We start from the raw sequence: 21,266 nt of genomic DNA, 5'->3' as shown, positions 1-21,266 counted from the left end.
TAAAATGACGATCAAACCGCGATGTCTGGTGAAGTGCTTCAAATTCAGGTCAGTAATTCAGGGGTGGTGTTTGACCTTGTCTTTACTGGCTTTCCTGAAACTACTGTTAATTATATTTATTCCAGCTCTCAACATTAAACTGAATTATACTGGGTCAAAGCCACCAGCTAAACTTCCTGCACTGGCATAAAATTCCCTCGCTGTTGAGGTTTTCTGGACTTATTTCACTTTAAGTGCCTTTTTTGTTTGCCATTCACCCTAACATTTTGGAAAAAACTGCCCCTTTGACATGTGAAAAGTCTGGCTGTAAGATCCCAGAGATTAGCAAAGGGTTTTCTATAAAATTCTTGAAATTAGACCAGGTCGCAGTATTGGCATCCCATACTTAATATAAGAATTCAAGAAAACATGTTAAATACAAGCATTTAGTGAACATTAGCCACTAATCAATATGACAAAGGCCAAAATCTTGTTGAACAATCTTTATACAAAAACAAAAGCACTCAATCCATTTGAAATATTTGTTCATGAGAAAAGTATCGGCACATTTACATTAAAGTATGTAAAAAATGTAATAGAACTATATATTCATTGATTGAAAGTTATTACACAGTAATTAAGCTGCATTATAAAGTCAATAACCAGAAAGAGGCAATTCTTTCCAACATCTGTTGAAGAAGAATATTTTGGCAACACAGCAGATGGTCAAGACCAGTTGGATTCACGTTTGAGAAAAGCACTCCTAGCAAACAAAGGAAATGACTACAGAACAGTATCAAAAGAAATATGGAATACCAAATTCCACAAATCGGAGCAATAATCAAGAAGTACCACAGAAACACTTGAAAAGTGGGACATCCTAAGAAAATTACGGGTAAAGCAAGTAGGAGAATCATCCAAGCAGCTTAAAAAAAAAAAGTAAGATTTAAAAGCATCAGGCAAAATAGTGCAAGAAAGAACTGCACAAAGGCACCTGAACATATATAGCTTAGTATAGCTAAGAAATATGAACAGGAATCTGAAGCATTCAACAAAATTATTTGGTCCAATAATTCTAAAATATAACTTTCCCAAAAACGGAACACAGTATGTTTGGAGAAAAAAAGGGAAGGGAAACATGGAGGAGGTTCGATCATGATATTGGGGGTGTTTTAGCAGTTCAGGGACTGGATACATTCATGTGAGTGAAAACTGAATGAATGCAGCCATGTAGCAGTGCATTCTACAAAGCACATTGATACCATCTACTCGTAGGCGGATTGGCATACAGTACCTTCCAACACGACAACGACCCAAAGCATAGGGCTAAGACAAACACTGTTCTTGAATTCTTAAAGACAAAAGACAAAAGTTCTGGAATGGCCTTCGCAATCACCAGATCTCAATCCAATAGAAATGCTTTGGACCGATGTTAAAAAAGCTGTAGTCAAGCACTGTGTATCCAATCTGTCTGATCTTAAGGAAATATGCAAGACAGAATAGGTCAAGATTTCACCAAACAAGATGTAACAAGCTGGTTAATTACCATAAATGTCTGAAAGCTGTAATAAAAGCAAAATGACACATGAAATACTAAAGCTGGGGTGTCCATACTTATTTAATTAAAGTGTTTGTTCACAACAAAAGTTGGTGTGTACCTTGAATTATGGTATATTAAGCATAGGGTGCCAACACTGTTGTCTGCGACACACACACAGTGCTCATTTTATTTGAAAATGCATAAATCACTGTGCTGAAATAACATTGTGTTATCTGTACACATTACATACACACTGTACAGTAGGCCTATACAGTAGACTAAAATCAAATTATTATTTTATTTATTTCTTAGCAGACACCCTTATCCAGGGCGACTTACAATTGTTACAAGATTTTTACATACAATTACATTATTTTTTACACATTATTTTTACATACAATTACCCATTTATACAGTTGGGTTTTTACTGGACCAATCTAGGTAAAGTTCCTTGCTCAAGGGTACAGCAGCAGTGCCCCCAACCGGGACTGAACCCACGACCCTCTGGTCAAGAGTCCAGAGCCCTAACCACTACTCCACACTGATTATTATTATTATTATTATTTATTATTATTATTATTATTATTATTATTATAAATAATGTTTTTGTTTTGTTTTGTTTTTTAAGACCTAGGATTGTTATGTTTTGTTATAAGCTGCTTAAATTGTTTAATGTAGAATTAAAAATGTAGGAAAATATATTAAGTGAAACCTACAGCTGCACACTGATCTTGTAGAATTTGTCAATACAGGAAAAGTTCCCCCAACTGTTCTAATTTTTTTTTTAAAAACTGTTGAGAATCTGTGATCTTCAATCTGTTCATTAAAATCCAAGAAAGTACTATTCTATATTGCGTGAGGCTGTAAGTCTAAGTATGGTAGCGTGTTACACTGAATTATACTACACCATGCTACAATGTAGTTTACTAGAAGTCAGATGAACCATGACTATTTTCTTTACCTTATAAGAATATATATGCTGCCCAATCAAAAACAGTCTAATTTCCGGGGCAAATCGTTTATTTATGTAATGAAAATGTAACTCTCAGCTTCATGTAGCGCACATCCCTCTTACAACAGGTATTTATATGCAGGCCAACATCCCCTGCAACTGCAGTTATCAGGATCATGAGTAGATGACCCAATGTTAGTGGTGGAATCGTGAAACTCATTACTCAATAGGATTCGCCGTTAATGAGAACTTGTAAATGCTTACTACTAAATTAGTTAAAGTAATGTTTACATGTTTTTTTTTTTTTCTGAATGATTTACAATGAAGTAAAATTGTATTTAAAACATGTGGAAAATATTTAGCTAGATAACCGATCAAGAAAATAACTTGGTAAGTTTTCGGTGTCTCTGTGTGACAGGCATAGCAGGCAGCTTGTCAGACTGAGTGCCACGGGAAACTTACACAGGTTCCAAACAAACCCCCTCAAAAGACGTCTTGGACTGCACTGCCTTTCTCTCCGCGATTACTTTTTACAAATAAAAATGCTACCACAGAACAGCAAAAACAGTTCAGAAAAAGTTGGTGAAAATGCTGGAAATTATTTTCACTGATGAAAACAATATTGCCCTGGCAGTGCTGTCTGTTTATGTCTTGAATTACTCCTCTTGTTTATTTTCTTATTTTTAGAATGGAAAAAAAATACACTGCACTTCTGTTTGCCGACCAAGATCGTGAGCCCAAAAGTTGTGATCCTCAGGACAATTTAGCTAGCGAGACAGGAAGAGACGAGGCAAGAGAAGAAACAAAACAAAACAAAACAAAACAAAAAAAACTGTATTGTGTATAAGTGTAATCATATTTGTTCTACAGATCTACCAAATGAAGACATAAACAAACTAGGGTTTTCTTGTATTGTTGCATTATATATTTGTATGGCTTACACGCATTTATTTACATATCTTTTTAGGTACAGTATTCTTCTTTATGGCCAAACTTTGTTAGAACCTTTCCAACACTCATTCTATTTTATTATATTTTATAACAAAAAAATAATAATATTAAAGTTTAGCAAGCATTTGAATCACTGTTGCCATGTTGACAAGCTCATACTGTCCAGACTAACGTCCCAATTTTTTAGTCTGTGGAACTTTTTGTGTTGAAAACAAAAAAATGAAGGCCAATTATGACTCAAATGTGTCACAGTTAGATAAACTAGTAATTATATTAATTCATTTATTTAGTTGTACTGAATGAAGTATGAATTATATTATAATAGGGGTCTCTACAACATTTAGTTTTTGGGTTGTACAGTGAAAGCATTATTGCATTTATTGAATCAGAGGTCACGCTAGCTTTTCTGTTCATGCGTTCCTGAAACGCACATGCCCAACATTTTGCGTCCCAGCCATCAAATATACATTTTAAAACACAAAGGTTAATAAACTCCAGGGATGTGCATTTTGGTACATTTATGAACGTTTAAACTCTATGGCATGTAGTAGTTTAAAAAAATCTCGGTCTGTTTATAGGTATAAATATAAAACAGACACTTTTTTCTTTGTTATATACTAACAGTAGACCGTTCGTATGACAACGAGATGGGATTCTAAGTTTGTTGTCTTCATCTATGTGTGTTTTAATATTTTTCTGCATTCCAATAACAGCATCGCCATGTCTTTTAAGCAAAGATTCTTGAAAAACTGTACATCCATGCGTATATGTTTTGTTTGTTTTGTTTGCCCAGCAGCTCTCGCACACAGAGTACATCTTGCCATCTCGATAAACAAGCCACGGATACTTCACCTCCCATTCAAAATTATAAGAACATATTTTTACGTTTGCATTTTTGTGCATTACTACTGCTTGCAAGATATGAAGGTAAAAGCAAATATTGTTTTGCAATTAACATATTTTTCTTAGTTTAATTATGAAACAGAATCAGCCAAATTTGTCACCTGATTAAAAATAAAACCCGAAAACTTCAAGCCCTATGTGTGTTCACATTTACTTTTCCCCAAATACTTGTTTTATTTCTTAACAATATATGGACCTCTGTTAATATGGGGCATAACACATTATTTTAAAATAAAATACAGTGCATGGTGGGATACTATCATATTAATTTCCAATGTTCATTGCGCTGCTAGGAACTGTAACCAAACTATTGTGTGTACGCATTATACCAACTAAACATGAAACGGTACTTCATTGTGGACGCTACAGTTTGAGCTGGATTTATTAAAATGTTTTTGAGTACGGTTCTCGAGATCGGTTATGTGGTGTGCACACGGCCTAAAAGTAAATATCCTTAATATTGCTGGCAAAGCCAAATATGAGGTTTATTACTGCCACCTACAGGACTGGAGTGTACCTTAAATCAATGCTGTTATATTGCAGCATTTTTTTTTTTTTTTTTTTTTTTTTTTAAACAAGCAAGTATTTTACTGTCATTGCTGTAGTGTAATAGATTACCACAAATATGCATTTCTGTGTCCCTTTCCATTCAGTGCATCCAGTGAATGCAAGACAAAATATTTTTCCGTCCAATGGATTTATTTTGTGTCTAGGACAGGGTTTCCCCTGGGTTCTAAATTTTTGTAGTCACTAGTGACTAATACTTTCTAAAAACATTAGTCACTCCACATATTCAGTAGTCACTACTGGCACACAGCTCAAGTCTTTATTTTTACAACACACGTTGGTGTTGTTGATAATATGATAAACGCGTATATCAGCTTCAGGTTAAAACGATAGGCGTGTTACACAGAACACTATAAATAAATTGTCAATTTTACACTATGTATTTCGTTGGTTTTGTGGATTTGCTATATTTAATTTATTTTAATACTGCACATAATTATATAGGTTTAGAAAATGCTACTTACCAAAACCATGCGCACGTGAACTGTATTACATAATAATTTCCTTTATTCCGATTCCAGTGGTGTTTTTTCAATGCAGGATGTATTGTAGGCATATATACAGTGCCGTTTTATCATGCTCGATAGGCCTACTGGCGAAATGGTCAAGAGACAGTTGGTGCTTAACACAATTTTAGCATTTTTGGTCATAGAAAAGATACATTTCACATATTTTATAACTTCACAGTCTGCTTTTTTTTAGTTAATGATGCGTTTTCGGTTCACAAATCTTCTGCACACAGTATTTTTAAGCACAACTATAATAACCTATATTTCAGCAGTCACTGCCGAAACGTATTACTTATTCTTCCAGAAGTAATGGTCGGGTGTAACAGGGATACAAGGTTATATTTGCGGCGGGCTATGTTGTTATTAACAAGCCTGATGTTGTCGTCCAAGCTTTACTGTGAAGCTGACTGTAACCAGGGAGGGTGTGTGAGCGCATTCTACTGGACTGGAGAATAAAACACGGGAGTTTAATTATGAAAACGCAAGTGTAAACAAACAAGTAAAAAAGATTAGCCTGTCGTCAGACATGTCATGGTAATTAATACAAAATGCATTCATTTACTGCGTATCGGTATTGATTGCGTCTGGTCAGGGAAGGGGGACACATGGGCGCATTAAGAGAATTTCAGCGGGAAATTTTTTATTTCAGCGGGGCATTGGCGCAATGGCGCCGGCTAGCGCGAACACTGCGGATGCAAAGGTTTGAGCAGAACTCTCTGTAGTTGTGAAAGCACAGCAGCAGAAGCTGTCAGGTTGCAAAGAATAATGTGAGGCTGAAAGCTACAGCAGCACCGAGCACAGCCTCATAAAGCGGTCTGGGTTACCATGGTAACTGACACGCAACATTAAACTGAGGCGCTGAATGGCTGACTGCATTTACGTCGCCTACCACGGGATGAGAACGTTGCAGAGTCAATGGATCGAGAGGCTGAGGCACTGATGGTTTAGCGATCCCTTCTTTTGAAGAAAGAGACGTTGTGTGTGACTTTAACAAAAGGGATTTTTTTTATAGTACAAACAGAAAACGATCGTCACAAGTGACGATTCCACAATTTTTTTTGTCGTCATTTTCAAAAAACATTCGCAAATTACGAGAGTGACGAGCGACAGCGAAACCCCTGGTCTAGGATGCAAAAACTAAAAAAAAAAAGTATATAGTATATTACAGTTTTCAAACACTATCCTCTCCTGAAGACATACGGTGTATAAAGTACTGTATAAAATAATTAGGAAATTATTTCACATTTATCTATATTGTACGGATGTTTTCCAATCAAATAATAAAATACATACATTTACAACCAACAATTTCATAGCCTGCAAAGTAGGGAACATATTATCCTTTTGTACTTTTGTTGTATCATTATTATTATTTTTTTTTTTTAGATATTCAAGGATATATAAAACCACTTACTAAATCATGCGAAATGTTGGTAAAAGAAAACACTGTACGGGAAAACAATGTGGCATTCAAAGTGTTAGGGCCGGTTTATATTCCATCGGTCGACTGTCGTTGAAGAGCAAGGCGACCTGCGATCATCGCTGTCGTGTCGCCGTGCAGTTTATACTTTCTACAGGCAATCGTCCTGCTCAAACTGTAAACGCTGACAGTTCAAATCAACTGAACTTTGACCTTGTCGCTATGGTTATTACAATGCCAAAATGGTTGACTGGTTGTTTGTCGAGAAGCTGCTCAGTGTTTATCCCTGCTTACATGCAATCGATAGAGCCGATTATAAGACCAGATGAAAAAGGAGAACGCATGGGTATCAATTGCTGAACAAATGCAATCAACTCGTGAGTATTTTAAACTCACTGGAAGTGTAACCGATGAAGTTTTAATTTTAATACAGCAACTGCTGTTTTAAACACTTTGTTTATTACGAAGTGACCCAGGTCCAACACGTTTTATTATTACTACAAGATTATTATTATTATTTTTTATTTTTTTTTTTAAATATAGCATAGCATGTCCAATATCTTCTGTAATAAAAATAATAATAACAATATTTGCGTGCTACAAACTCTGAAAAAGGGATTCAAATGATTGCTAGTAAACTATAATGCAACCATGTTAAATAAAGCAATCTCTTATTTGGTATTTAAGATTAATTTTGGTGAATTTACTATTTACTGGAATCAACTGTATCTTGTGGCATTCAAAGTGTTAAGGCCGGTTTATATTCCATCGCTCGACTGTCGAAGAGCAAGGCGACATGGTTTAGTAGTTTTATTGAAAAAAAATAAAAACAAAAGAAAACAATAAGGCTATAACATATTTTAAGCAGAGGCTTCATCGGTGATTAGCTGTTAAGGTTTGTGACAAGAGCAGCAGTGAAGCATGTGCTTATAATCTGGGTTTAAAGGACATTATTATTGACAAGCATGCCTTGCTTTTTAAAACAGGGTTGTGGGACAAATATTTGAATGTGCGAACAAGCACTAATTAAAATGCATTTGGTGACAAATAAAAAGAGTGCATGTAACAAAGGAAACCGATGCATAAATGACATCTAAGATAAATAACACACATTCGACTGTACATTAATAGGTAATTTCATAGGATACCAGGTTTACTTTACTCTCAAGATATTCCTTACAGTAATATCGTACAAATGGTCCTTTTTTCCCCAGCTGATTAAGAATATTTGACCACGAAAAACCCATGTTCATCCAAACAATAGAAAATAGATCCTGTACCTACCCAGCACGAAAGAAGTCACAGGATGTAATCTGTAGTGTTGAAATAAATAAAGTCACGAAAACTATGTTTAAACTAATGCATCAATTAAGTTACTGGACAAACATGGTAGTGCTGGGACAAATATCAGAATATACAAACAACCATTTTTTGACATGTATTTCGAAGGTAAAAACACATAGAGTACTGTGCTTTGCCTTGCAGCGATTTACCACCTCACGAAAGTTTCTAAAATGACAAGTGAAAAGAGACCTCTGTTTGATGTGTGGGATTAATGTATTAAAAAAATAAAAAAAATAAATAAATAAAGAAGTAGTATCAACACAGCTGCACTTGACCCTCCATTTAAAAGTAGACTGCAAAAAGTAAACAGACCACACTAGTATGCTCACGCATAGTGACTTCTGGGAAGAGCCTCAGAATCAAGGGAACAGACCCAGGTACGGCACTCAGAAATGCCTCAACTTTTCAACACTGGTCCAATATATACCGACGCGATTTTAAATGTGAAATGTAATAACAAGAACAAAAACGATTCCCCCCCCCCCCCCCCCCCCCCCCCCCCCCGAACATGAAAATACCATGTTTGTCCCAACCTAAAAAAATGTTTACTTGATACAGTTCTACAAGTTTCTTTATTTTGATTGAGGGTTTTGAAGCTACAGTATGTCAGCATGCTGTGTGTATGATACTTTAAAACAACAGATTGCAATAAATTAAATCTGCCAGCTATTGATATGGAGTATCAATGATCAGAATTGCCCTCCCCCAAAAAATAAAATAAAATAATAATCAATTGTCGCATCCCTAGTCGAGTAACACTGGGGAGCATGCCAGGTATAACAAAAAAACATGGCCTTCAAAGTTTAGTTCAATATGAAATAATTCTAGCTTTACATCCAACTGAAGCACTGCACGAGCTTATCAATATATTAAAAAAAATAGAATCTTTGGTGTTTGACTGCTTCAGCACAAAGCTGCACAATCATGACCTGACTCTCTCAGTTAATCTAGTTTTGAATTATCTGCTTAACAACTGAAGGGAAACTAAAATAGCCACATACTTCTTGTCAGGTTCAACATAAACTCTAAATGTGGTTGCCCAATGGCTCACCACTGACTTCCAGGGATATATTTATATGCTCATAGAAAGGGTACCAACAAAAAAAAGTGCAAGAATAGCTGCTGAGTGTCGTGCATTATAAAAAGGCAGAAATCCAGTGAAGTTGTCAGCTACTGCATGTAAACTACATACAGCAGCAAGACACAAACTGTAGATACATTATAACAAAAATGTTGTGGCTAAGAAAGAGCTGATGCACTGTTAATAAGTGGCTTCTCATATCACATAGGGAATGTGCTCTGCAGCTTACTGCATATAAGAACATAAGAAAGTTTACAAACGAGAGGAGGCCATTCGGCCCATCTTGCTCGTTTGGTTGTTAGTAGCTTATTGATCCCAGAATCTCATCAAGCAGCTTCTTGAAGGATCCCAAGGTGTCAGCTTCAGCAACATTACTGGGGAGTTGGTTCCAGAACCTCACAATTCTCTGTGTAAAAAAGTGCCTCCTATTTTCTGTTCTGAATGCCCCTTTTAGGTCAAAGAGTGAACTGATTTGGACACCCACCCTACCTTTACATGGTCATAACCTCCTCCATAATTGACATAGAAAGCCAGTGTTTATGTCGTTTTTAAAGCTCTCAAATAGGACTACATATTCATTATATCAAAATTGATGTGAAATACAAGATAGAAAAGTTGTGTGAATCTGACATTTGACCTCACCCAGGTCAAATCGCGTAACCTTGGATTTTTGTCAGTTTTTGATAGATTGTAGCCTAGACCCTTATCTACATTTCCTGCAAGTTTCATTTTGTGCCTGCCACTGGTTGAGGCACAGCACATAGTTGAATGCAGAGTGTCAGGTGACTAAGTGAAGCGATTACACATCTAATACAATTAAACAAAAATATATGAGCTTTAGGAATGACACCAACACCAGCTTTCTATGTCAATTATGGGGGAAGTTATGACCATTTAAAAAGGTAGGGTCGGTGTCCAAATCAGGTCAAGCTTTGATGACCTGTGTCTCATGAATGGGATGTCACTCAGGCCTAAAATTTACACTGTAACCACTTCTCCCAAAGGCAAACTTGCATTTTTATCCCACTCAAAGGAGGTCAAGGTTTTTGGTGATTGATTTCATATGGAATGACCCTATAGTATGTGGGACCAAACTCAAACTAAATAGATAATAGGGAATGTGAAGAACAAAAAACACATGTCCTACTTAGGAAATATGTTGCATGAATGCAAATGTATAAGCTGATTTTACCTTGAATTTATCCGAGCACTGCAACTAAGCTATACTCCATAGTATAATTGGATATATTGGATAGCTGATATCAGGATATTAGATGTAGCCTACTGTAACATTTGTATACACGTCACAAAAATCAGCCATCTTGACCCAATCCCACTGAACATGCTTATAGTTATACCATACAACATGCTCTTATTTAAGCTTCTAGGAAGAAATTAGTATTGAACATCCCAAAGAATTCCCTCATGTGTACTAACTTTACACAACAAATTATATTCAGCCAGTGAAGGACAAACAATATAGGCCTACTTTTCAAATGTGATGGGATCTTAATGTTTGTCACCAACATGATGACTGCTTTAATGAATTCCCAAGAAACACATTGTAACTTTGACAATATGCTGGGAAATTGGGACTGTCAGGATGATAAGGGTACTACAGGCACAACTTTTGTACTATTCCTTAAATAAACTTATGAGCAATGATTACATTCTAAAATTCAGAACACCATTATATACCAGTACTTAGTTAATGAGTATAATACAAAGTGATAAGCATCAGATTTGGGCCTCCAAAGCAAATTATTAAAAACAGTTTTGTATAAAGAAAGTTCATAGTTACCTCCGACAGGTTGTGTTTTCAACCTTGAACAAAGTCCTGAAACATCTCCATAACAGTCCTCTATTTTACGCAATCCCTCTGTTCCCCGTAGTTCCATAAGATCTCGCAAATCTTTAACTGTGACTCCAAACTCTCCATCATGGTTGGCCTCTGCCACAGAGTTCTTCACACCACTGTACGAATTATTTGCCATTTTTCCTGGCCTATGTACAACACTTGTGATGAGGAAAAGGTCCTTCCACAATGGAGAAAGAAATCCTTAGTAAAAAGTAAAACAAATATTTCCAGCAAGATAAAGTCCCTCAAAGATGCAGACTATCAGCTGGCGGGATGCATAATATGGACAAATTCATAGCCATTTTCTCAAGACTGTCAGGGCTATTCTTCCATATTGACAGATGTGTTTTCGCTGCTCCGCTGGATCTACAATGATCTGAGGAAAAAGAGAAAGAAAAAATTAAAGTTACAACAAGGTCATAGGTAATATACCCCAGTCTGGGGGGGGAAGGTGTTAGCAGAGTGGTGGTCATCCAATTGAGATGTAAACCTTAGATCACAGATCAAAATGGTTTGTGGATATTAAAGATCTAAGATCAGGGGTCTTGATCCCGTGTCCTGTCCTATTTATCCTGGGGTATATGAACTTTTTCAACATATAGTAACAAAGGGACAGGGCCTATTTTGAAATGAGTATGCATGTCCAAAGGAACACCCTTATTGAATATCTAAAAGTTAAATCATCAACAACAACAACAACAACAACAACAACAACAACAACAACAACAACAACAAGTGAGTATACTACTCCTAGGAGAACAAGCAGCTACAGCAGAGTTCTGAAAATAGCTTGGATATATGTACTACCAGATACTGGCACTTGCTCAATATGAAATGGTAAACTTTGAAGACAAATATCAGGACTAATTTGAGGAACACCGTGGGAACCAGTATAGTATCACAGCACCTAGCTAGATCACACAAGAAAGACATGACCATTCGGCTGTTTGTATCAAAAAGGTTTTTGCTAAGTTACTGCTCACAATATACTTCTTAAAATACAACAATGGAATAGACTGTCCACATTTACCTAATGATACTGTGGCATTTGACTTGAAGAAACTCACTTGACATCTGAAAAGTTGCTACATTTGTACATACAGGTTATCACCTAAAAGTGCTCACTGAAATTACAAAATAAATTAAATATTCTATTGTTTCACAGTTTAAATATGGTTGAAAATTAACTTTCACAGTCAGTATGGGGAGCCATTTTCTGTAGGTTAAGCCTACGCTGATGTTCCTCCACTGCAAATCATCTGACCTTCAACTGTACATTTTCACCAGTGCCTACTTCATTATAGGAAAAGGCTTGCTAAATGATTTTCCGGAAAGCTCCCAATTAAACAAACAATCTATAGCCCTAGTTTGCTTTGATGCATTCAAACATAACTCACCCAGAGCAGAGGAGAGTTTACTGAAAAATAACATGCTAAAACGCAAAACTTAAAAATATCCAAACTTTCCCCATAGCAACACCTTTGTGCACCCTATATTCAATCAAACATCCAGCATAAAACACAACAGCTGTCATCCTGTAAAAAGAGGATTTCATTTGATACATTTCTTGGAATCACAACCAAGGAATGTACCATGTCAATGTTTCAGGTGAGAACTACTGTGAAGTAAGGGGTTATATACCAATTTCCTTTTTAATGCTCACTCTTCAATTGATCCATTGATCAAACCAGCAAATTCATCAATGGCCTCTTTTGTTCCTGCCTCGTAATTCAAAGAGAAAATGAAACACTACACTAACACTGTTGGCATCTGCCCTGGACAAAACCATTGCTGACACAGCATTGTTTTTTTTTCTTTGGACTTTACACTGGATCTCACTCCAAAAACTCATACATTACAGAAGTTGATTATGTTTTCTTAAATGTTCTTTAAAAAATATTGGTAACACTTTAAAATAATGGCCACACATTTAGAATGAATTCTGGTTGAATACCACAGGAATAACACTTGAATATCATATGCACTTCCTTTTCTGAAGTAATTTATTTTGAATTTAGCCTTGTTAATTCATGTGGATTTAAATATCTGAATTCATTCCATGTTCCTTTGCAACAAATGATCACATGTATAAGGCATGCATTCATGCATAAATTAATACTATTCACAATCTCACTCCTCACAATTAATTCATTATGAATTTGCAGTGTTACCGATATATCTTCATCAAAGGCTTTCTGTAGCATGTCATCCATATTCTGTCATTTAAGTGTGCCAAACAACCAAGTGCCAAAAGTACTATCTTTAAACTGTACAGTGTTTTGCCAATCTGAGGTCTACGGCATTACTGCATAAAAAAAAAAAAAAAAAAAAAAAAAAAAATGAACCAAACTCTAACCATGCTTTTTGCTAAATGCAAACAGACCCTCAACTGAATTGTTTTAACTGCCCAAAAATTCCAAAAATGTCACTGCTTCAATACCCTGGGATTCACAAGTAAATGTTCTGTGGTGTCAGGGGCGGACAAATCGGTAGTCCGGGCACCCGGGACTACCAAACTAATTTTCCAAAGCCCGTGGGACTACCGGCGGCTTCTAAAGATTATTGTTTTCTTAAGCAGTTACTTCAAAGATCTTCTATATAGAAGATCTTTGGTTACTTTGTACAGACAGACTGATGAAACAGCTCAGTTTACTTCCCGTTTAGTACATGCCTACTCAGTTGAAGCGGTAGCTATAGTGACCAGTGAACCCAATCGTGATTGGTTCATGCCATTCCATTTTTTTATTGATCTTTTATTTATTTTTTTTAATCACGCATTACTTGCCTTCAAGATCAGTGACATGACAGATAAACCAATCAGAGCGAGGAATTTGCTTTATACTTTACTAGAATGGCGCCAGCGGTATATAGCATACAGTAGGCTACTATATTTTACCAGTTATGGCCGAGATTATAATTGCAATTGATATTATTGCAAATGTTTATCTACTGAAAAATGTGGGCTACCATAGTTTACCTTTTGGTAGCCCATCGGTCCACCCCTGGGTGTAACTTAAAGTAGTGCATTAAAAAAAATGTGTTGCTCAATTAATCGATTCTAGCTACAGTAAGTTATGTGGCATAGACAACATGACTCCTGTACAAACAGTTCTGCTGGAACTAAACCATTAATCTGGATTTGTCTGGCAGCAATAACTGAAGTATAGGTGGCTGATTTCAGAAAAGGGATATAGATCCACTTCCAATGATGTAAAAATGCACCACATTTTGTCTACATAGAAATTAATGAATACTGATTGGTCCTTCTTCCATTTACCTTTTTTTCCCCCCAGTGTTTCTGATGCAAGTGTCCAAACCAAAGATGAGCGAACAGCAATCATTTGCTAAGCAGTGACAGTTTCAGGTTGCAGAGCAGGTCACTTGTCACAACAGTGGAAAATCATTGTGATCAGTGACTCAGAACAGACATAGCTAGCATGCTACTGTAGCACAGGAAAATATTCTCTTTTAACTCTTTCCTTGATCAGTAAAGTAAGTATCTGAAGTGATCTAGCTGCATCAGGTACTGTTAAAAGGAATTGCAAGAAGCTGAAAAGACCTGTTTAACTAGAAAGTTTACTTAATGTTTAACCTGCCACGTCTAAATAAATGTGCAGATAAACAGCATATAATTACAATAGAACAGCACATAATTATTATTTATTTATTATTATTTCTGAGCAGACACCCTTATCCAGGGCAACTTACAATTGTTACAAAATATCACAGTACAGAGTATTGCTTTATAAAATATCATTACAAGTTATCACATTATAAAATATAAAAGTCAAGAAAACATGGACAAATTAAATTGGAAATTTAAATTGGAGGGTATGAAACTAATACATATCATAGCATATGTGAAATAAACTATTCTTTTGCTGGTTCTCCATTTTCATTGTCATTTATTAATGACAATGATTTGAAAACAAAAAAAGCTGCCCTTACAGCAAATCTAAAATTGAGTACCAATCAATGGCAGTTAAGGTCTAGAAAGACACTATGCTATCACCCACCCAAAGCTCTTTTCAGCAGTGTGGAGTAGTGGTTAGGGCTCTGGACTCTTGACCAGAGGGTCGTGGGTTCAATCCCAGGTGGAGTGCACTGCTGCTGTATCCTTGAGCAAGTTACTTTACCTAGATTGCTCCAGTAAAACCCCAACTGTATAAATGGGTAATTGTATGTAAAAATAATGTGATATCTTGTAACAATTGTAAGTTGCCCTGGATAAGGGTGTCTGCTAAGAAATAAATAATAAAAAAAATTAGTGAACCTTTATAATCCATGCTATTAAGCCCTTTCAAAATTAGACTGATGAAGTGGTGTTATACAATTCTGACCTCAAAATAAAAATAAAGAGTTGTTTGAAGCATCCGGTCAAGGGGCAGTGTGTATTGAAATAAAAGATAGTTTGTTCTCTGTTGTTCAATAAAAGGTAACGCTTCCAGTAGCTGTTGGCAAACTAAGTTCTTTTGCATGCTAGGACTTCTTCACCGAGTCAAGGACAGCAATTCCAGGGATCCTTAATTTCTGGATTCCGGATGGAATTACATTTTTAGCCACCCCTGTGCAACAACTTCTTTATTCTGGCAGTGCTTGAAAACAATATTCTATGACTTCCTATCAGAATGTATGATCTATGCACTTAGCAAGGAAGTTAACCACCTTAAGTGTATTATATTTTGCTGTTCTAAATTTCTTGAATGCAACACTTTAAGCAATTATTTTACACAACAGTACTCACACATGTTTGGTCACCATCACAACTGTTGCATAAAACTGGGGTTACCATATTCTGCTGGTGATCAAAGATCTTCTATATACACAAGATGGTCAACTCCACCTTTTTTTCTGTCCCCGCCAATGCGGTGCATCATGGGAACCCAAAGAGTTCCGCTGGTGACTTTTCTCCCATCTCTATAATGTAAAGTCTGCTTCATTTCCTATTACAGTACAGCACCTATCTGCACTCAAGCATTTGCATATCAGCTGACAAGGGCTCAGCTGATCTCCCATCACGCCTTTCTTCTTAAAAGCGTACAGCCTCTAGAACTTAAGAAAGTTTGCAAACGAGAGGAAGCCATTCAGCCCACCTTGCTCGTTTTGTTGTTAGTAGCTTATTGATCCCAGAATCTCATCAAGCAGCTTCTTGAAGGATCCCAGGGTGTCAGCTTCAACAACATTACTGGGGAGTTGGTTCCAGACCCTCAATTCTCGGTGTAAAGAAGTACCCCCTATTTTCTGTTCTGAATGCCCCTTTATCTAATCTCCATTTGTGACCCCTGCTCCTTGTTTCATTTTTCAGATCGAAAAAGTGCCCTGGGTCGACATTGTCAATCCCCTTTATAATACCCTATACATGAAACCCCCAATAGCCAACATTCACCTGGGTACATATTTTTACGATATCACAACAAAAGGATACGCTTTTCTTTTTGGTGCACATGTACAGCTATTATGTACTATATAGCGCCTTACAGTAGGATAATACGACAAGAAATTGACTGAATTATAATACCCACAAATCTTAACTTTTTTTTTGTTTTTCCATAAAAATAGCCGGCACAAATATTATTAAACCTTTATTTTACTAGGAAATCACATTGAGATTAAAACCTCTTTCAAGTGAGACCTAGCCAAGAAAGGTAGCAGCAGTACAATAACATATGACAATACAAAACATACAAATACAAAAATAAAAATACTTTTAAAACAGACAATCACTCAATACAAGAAACAAATCAGTTAGTGACAATCAATAAGTGACAGGTGTAATCAACTACTTAAAACAAGCACAACTCTCAATTAGATAATCATGCAGCTTACTCTTGAATTGTACTAAAGTTATTTGGGACTGCAACTTAAGTTTGGACTGTAATTCATTCCAAGACCATGGAGCAAAATAAGCAAATTATCTTTTAGAAACCTCACTACATACTTTAGGAACCGTAAAATAAAAAAATGAGTATGATCCAAGACTGTAGTTACTACAAGCGACTGTAAAAGTATTCATTTATGTATGGAGGTGGCTTACATAGAATAGCCTTATTTATATAAAAAATAATAATAATTAATTATATACCAGTGCTTCAACCTTCGCAATGCAAGAGATGGTCCAGCCAACCGAACCATATAACACACAATGATGAGTAGTGTAACTTGAATAAGTAATAAGTAATTTCTCAAGGCTACATGATATATGGGATCCCAATTTGCTTAATGTTAAGGGCAATGCAAACCTATAGACTGTAACCATAATCAATTTGTGGTACAAATATACAAGCAATTAGCCTTTTTTTTTTGTAACTACAGAAAAATAAAATTTGAGTCTATACAGAATTTCAATTTTTTTGCAAAATGGTCAATCTGGGCCTTGAAAATCGAGATTACACTCCAGCCAAATGCCCAGATGCTTATAGTTGTTGACTAACTCAATAGCTTTGTTATCTAAAGTAAATAAAGTTGAATCAATAGTAACCTTTGTCCTTGTAGCACAGAATATCATAGCTTTTGTCTTACTAGCATTTAAAAGAAGCTTTAAATTAATTAAAGCTTGTTGAATGGAGTCAAAATCAGATTGCAAATTTTTCGATTGCCAAAGAGGGGGAGGGATTACATGAATATAAAGTGGTATCATCTGCATAGAGATGGTACTTACAATATTTAATGTTGTCACCAATATTATTAATATATAGAATAAACAATAACGGACCAAGAATTGATCCTTGAGGAACACCCTTATTTACAAAACTGGATTTGACATCAGTTTTGCATGTTTAACAATCTGTGATCTATTAGTAAGGTAGTTTTGAAACCACCCAGACGCTTGCAATCCAATACCAATACCAGCGCTCAATAATCTTTTGTTGAGTACTGCATGATCAACCACACCAAAAGCCTTGTAGAGATCAATAAATAATAAATATAGTATTAGACGGTGTATTACGCCAGTTGCCGGCTTATTTTGAAAACGCTGAATAGGTCATATGGTGCAAAAGCAGTTGGACCATTAAATGGAGTGATTATTGTACTGTACAGTATGCTGTAGGCCTATATTAAAACAAATCTGCTGCTACTGCAATGATTAGTGCTTTAGAACAGGGCTCTCCATCCTGGTCCTGGAGGGCTGGTGTCCTTCCTGGTTTTTGTTCCAACTGTACCCTAAATTAATTAAATTGGACAAATCAAGCTTCTAATAAGCACTTCATTGGTCCAATTAAATAATTTAGGGTACAGATGGAACAAAAACCAGGAGGGACACCAGCCCTCCAGGATTGGAGACCCCTGCTTTAGAACAAGCAGGGCTCCAGACTGCACCAAAAATGGTTGCAAATGGGAGGGGGGGGAATTGGTTTTTGGCAACTGTTTGAGGTTAGGCGCCATTGGCAACTAACACAAATGCTGCCTCTTCCTTTAAAAGCATGTGTCAATATTTATGACCGCGCTATGACATTGGCCTCTTTAAAAATAAACGCCTATCAAATGTTTTAATAAACTTAAGTGCAAGGTGGTCGGCAACAATTTCATTAAATACCCTTCCAGGTTCAGGTGTTTAAGTGGTTCAATTTAATAATTAGCAACATGGTTAAAACAAAAACCTGGACTGAAAATATCAACATTGGAGAGAGGTGCTGTACATGTATTAACACCAGCTGAATACGGTAACCCCAGTTTCATGCAACAGTTGTGATGGTGACTAAACACGTGCAAGTACTGTTCTGTAAAATTCAGCTTTTAATGAACAGTTGCATACAAGAACAGCAAAAACAAAAATACATTTAAAGTTTCTGTGTAGCACACATGCCATTAACAAAATGCCTTGAAATCTTAAAATAAAAGAAAATGTTATTAAAAGTAACCAAACATACAGTATAACATGTTTATATTGTGTAAACTAGCCTATCCCTCCTTACTACTGTACCACAAAAAAGTACCCAGCTCCAACAGAATTTCTTTCACAACACCCTGTGAATTGGAAGTTGACTCGCTTACAGGATATGGAAACAAATTATCTTTCAGGTCACATGGCTTACTTTGAACACAAAAGGAGTGTGGTCTATTACATGTACATAACCATAATGAAAAACAAGGAGAAAAAATCTAGAACTAAAAATAAATTTAAAAAAAAAATAGCTGCAATTTTTATACTGGGAATGAGATGTTTTCGGGCAAACAAATTTTATAAAAAAAGTTCATCCCAAAGGAATGCTAAAATGCCATGCTACAGTAGCTGCATATGGGTATACCAAGACATGCGTACCAGCATAACAGCCTAAGGAATCTTGGTACAGAGGAAACTAATTTCAGGAGAAAGCTGCTGGGGGGGTCTTGATATCTTTGGCATATTAAAGTATATTCTGCTATACAGTAACTCAAAATGGCTTCTCAATGTTACTTTAATTTATTTTTATTCATACTGTAACAGAGGTTTTTCCAGCTTGCAGTAGACTACAATATTATGCAAGATAAATTCCATTACACATCCGCCTTTTATTTATAAAAATGCTAAAATTCAAAAATATTAAAAGTAATGTGGATGTTGAATTAATTTAAGTGTGTAGGTGGTCTGTGGTATACATGTATTCAAATCTGAAGTGATGCATATCATTAAAGTCGAGTTAGTGAAGGATCAGTGAACTAAAACAAAATTATGGAAGTACACACCCTCAACACATCTGACAGAACTTAATCCAGCAAGGACTTATACAAATCACTAGTAAAAACAAAAACAGTCTGGCAAGTAATTAAATATATTATAGGCTACTTCCCCTACCAACATTAGATTTAAAGTCTGCTGCCATTAAATGCAGTGCACTGGCAGACATTTTATTAACAATAATTAATAATAATAATAATAATAATAATAATAATAATAATAATAATAATAATAATAATAATAATATGCAGACATACAATTTCCAAAAAGGCTGTAAAATAATTAACCAACATTATAAAGGAAACACATGTATTGCTGTATTAGATTGACTTTGAGATATGAAAAACTACTATAAATATGCAGTGAATCATACCTTATATATAGTGTTCCACATTTTAGTTTTTTATCTTTTAAAAAAATAAATAAATAAATAAATAAAAATCCGGGATTTTTCTGAGTTTATTTTACATATTAAAATAGGGATTAAAATTCGGTAATAAATAGTTTCATTGAAACATCAGTTAAAAAAAAAAAAAATTCAGTATAGACACTTTACACGTGGAATATGATGTATAGCAGTTCTGGTTTCTGATTAAGTTTAAAGTCCCCGAAATGTATGATGAAGCAGAATCTGTGCAAGTCAAAGCCACGTTTTTCCAAGTTAGCTGGTATTTTGCGAACGTTTAAGAACATAACATAAAGAAAGTTTACAAACGAGAGGAGGCCATTCAGCCCATCTTGCTCGTTTGGTTGTTAGTAGCTTATTGATCCCAGAATCTCATCAAGCAGCCTCTTGAAGGATCCCAGGGTGTCAGCTTCAACAACATTACTGGGGAGTTGGTTCCAGACCCTCACAATTCTCTGTGTAAAAAAGTGCCTCCTATTTTCTCTTCTGAATGCCCCCTTATCTAATCTCCATTTGTGACCCCTGGTCCTTGTTTCTTTTTTCAGGTCAAAAAAGTCCCCTGGGTCGACATTGTCTATACCTTTTAGGATTTTGAATGTTTGAATCAGATCGCCGGGTAGCCTTCTTTGTTCAAGACTGAATAGATTCAATTCTTTTAGCCTGTCTGCATACAACATGCCTATTAAACTCTGGATAATTCTGGTTGCTCTTCTTTGCACTCTTTCTCGAGCAGCAATATCCTTTTTGTAACAAGGTGACCAGAACTGAACACAATATTCTGGGTGAGGTCTTACCAATGCATTGTAAAGTTAACATTACTTCCCTTGATTTCAATTCAACACTTTCCACAATATATCCGAGCATCTTGTTGGCCTTTTTTATAGCTTCCCCACATTGTCTAGATGAAGACAAACTCCTAGGTCTTTTTCATAGATTCCTTCTTCAATTTCAGTATCTCCCATATGATATTTATAAAGCACATTTTTATTGCCTGTGTGCAGTACCTTACACTTTTCTCTATTAAATGTCATTTGCCATGTGTCTGCCCAGTTCTGAATGCTGTCTAGATCATTTTGAATGACCTTTGCTGATGCAACAGG

The 21,266-nt window shown here is 35.8% G+C and overlaps 1 protein-coding gene across 7 annotated transcripts in view; it reads right to left on the bottom strand.

The window, feature by feature from the left end:
* Window positions 1–21,266, bottom strand: part of LOC117419777 (plasma membrane calcium-transporting ATPase 1-like) — a 74,390-nt gene that overhangs the window by 32,912 nt on the left and 20,212 nt on the right. For all 7 annotated transcript variants that reach the window (XM_058986279.1, XM_058986281.1, XM_058986278.1 and 4 more), the window contains one exon: window positions 11,048–11,480. In XM_058986279.1, coding sequence (XP_058842262.1) covers window positions 11,048–11,240 — 193 coding nt within the window. In that variant the 5' untranslated portion in view covers window positions 11,241–11,480. The remainder of the gene's footprint in view (window positions 1–11,047; window positions 11,481–21,266) is intronic.

This window comes from Acipenser ruthenus, chromosome 14 (assembly GCF_902713425.1).
Source record: "Acipenser ruthenus chromosome 14, fAciRut3.2 maternal haplotype, whole genome shotgun sequence".
NCBI lineage: Eukaryota > Metazoa > Chordata > Actinopteri > Acipenseriformes > Acipenseridae > Acipenser > Acipenser ruthenus.
Note: the sequence above shows the minus strand (reverse complement) of the source record. Positions and strands in the feature narration are given on the sequence as shown.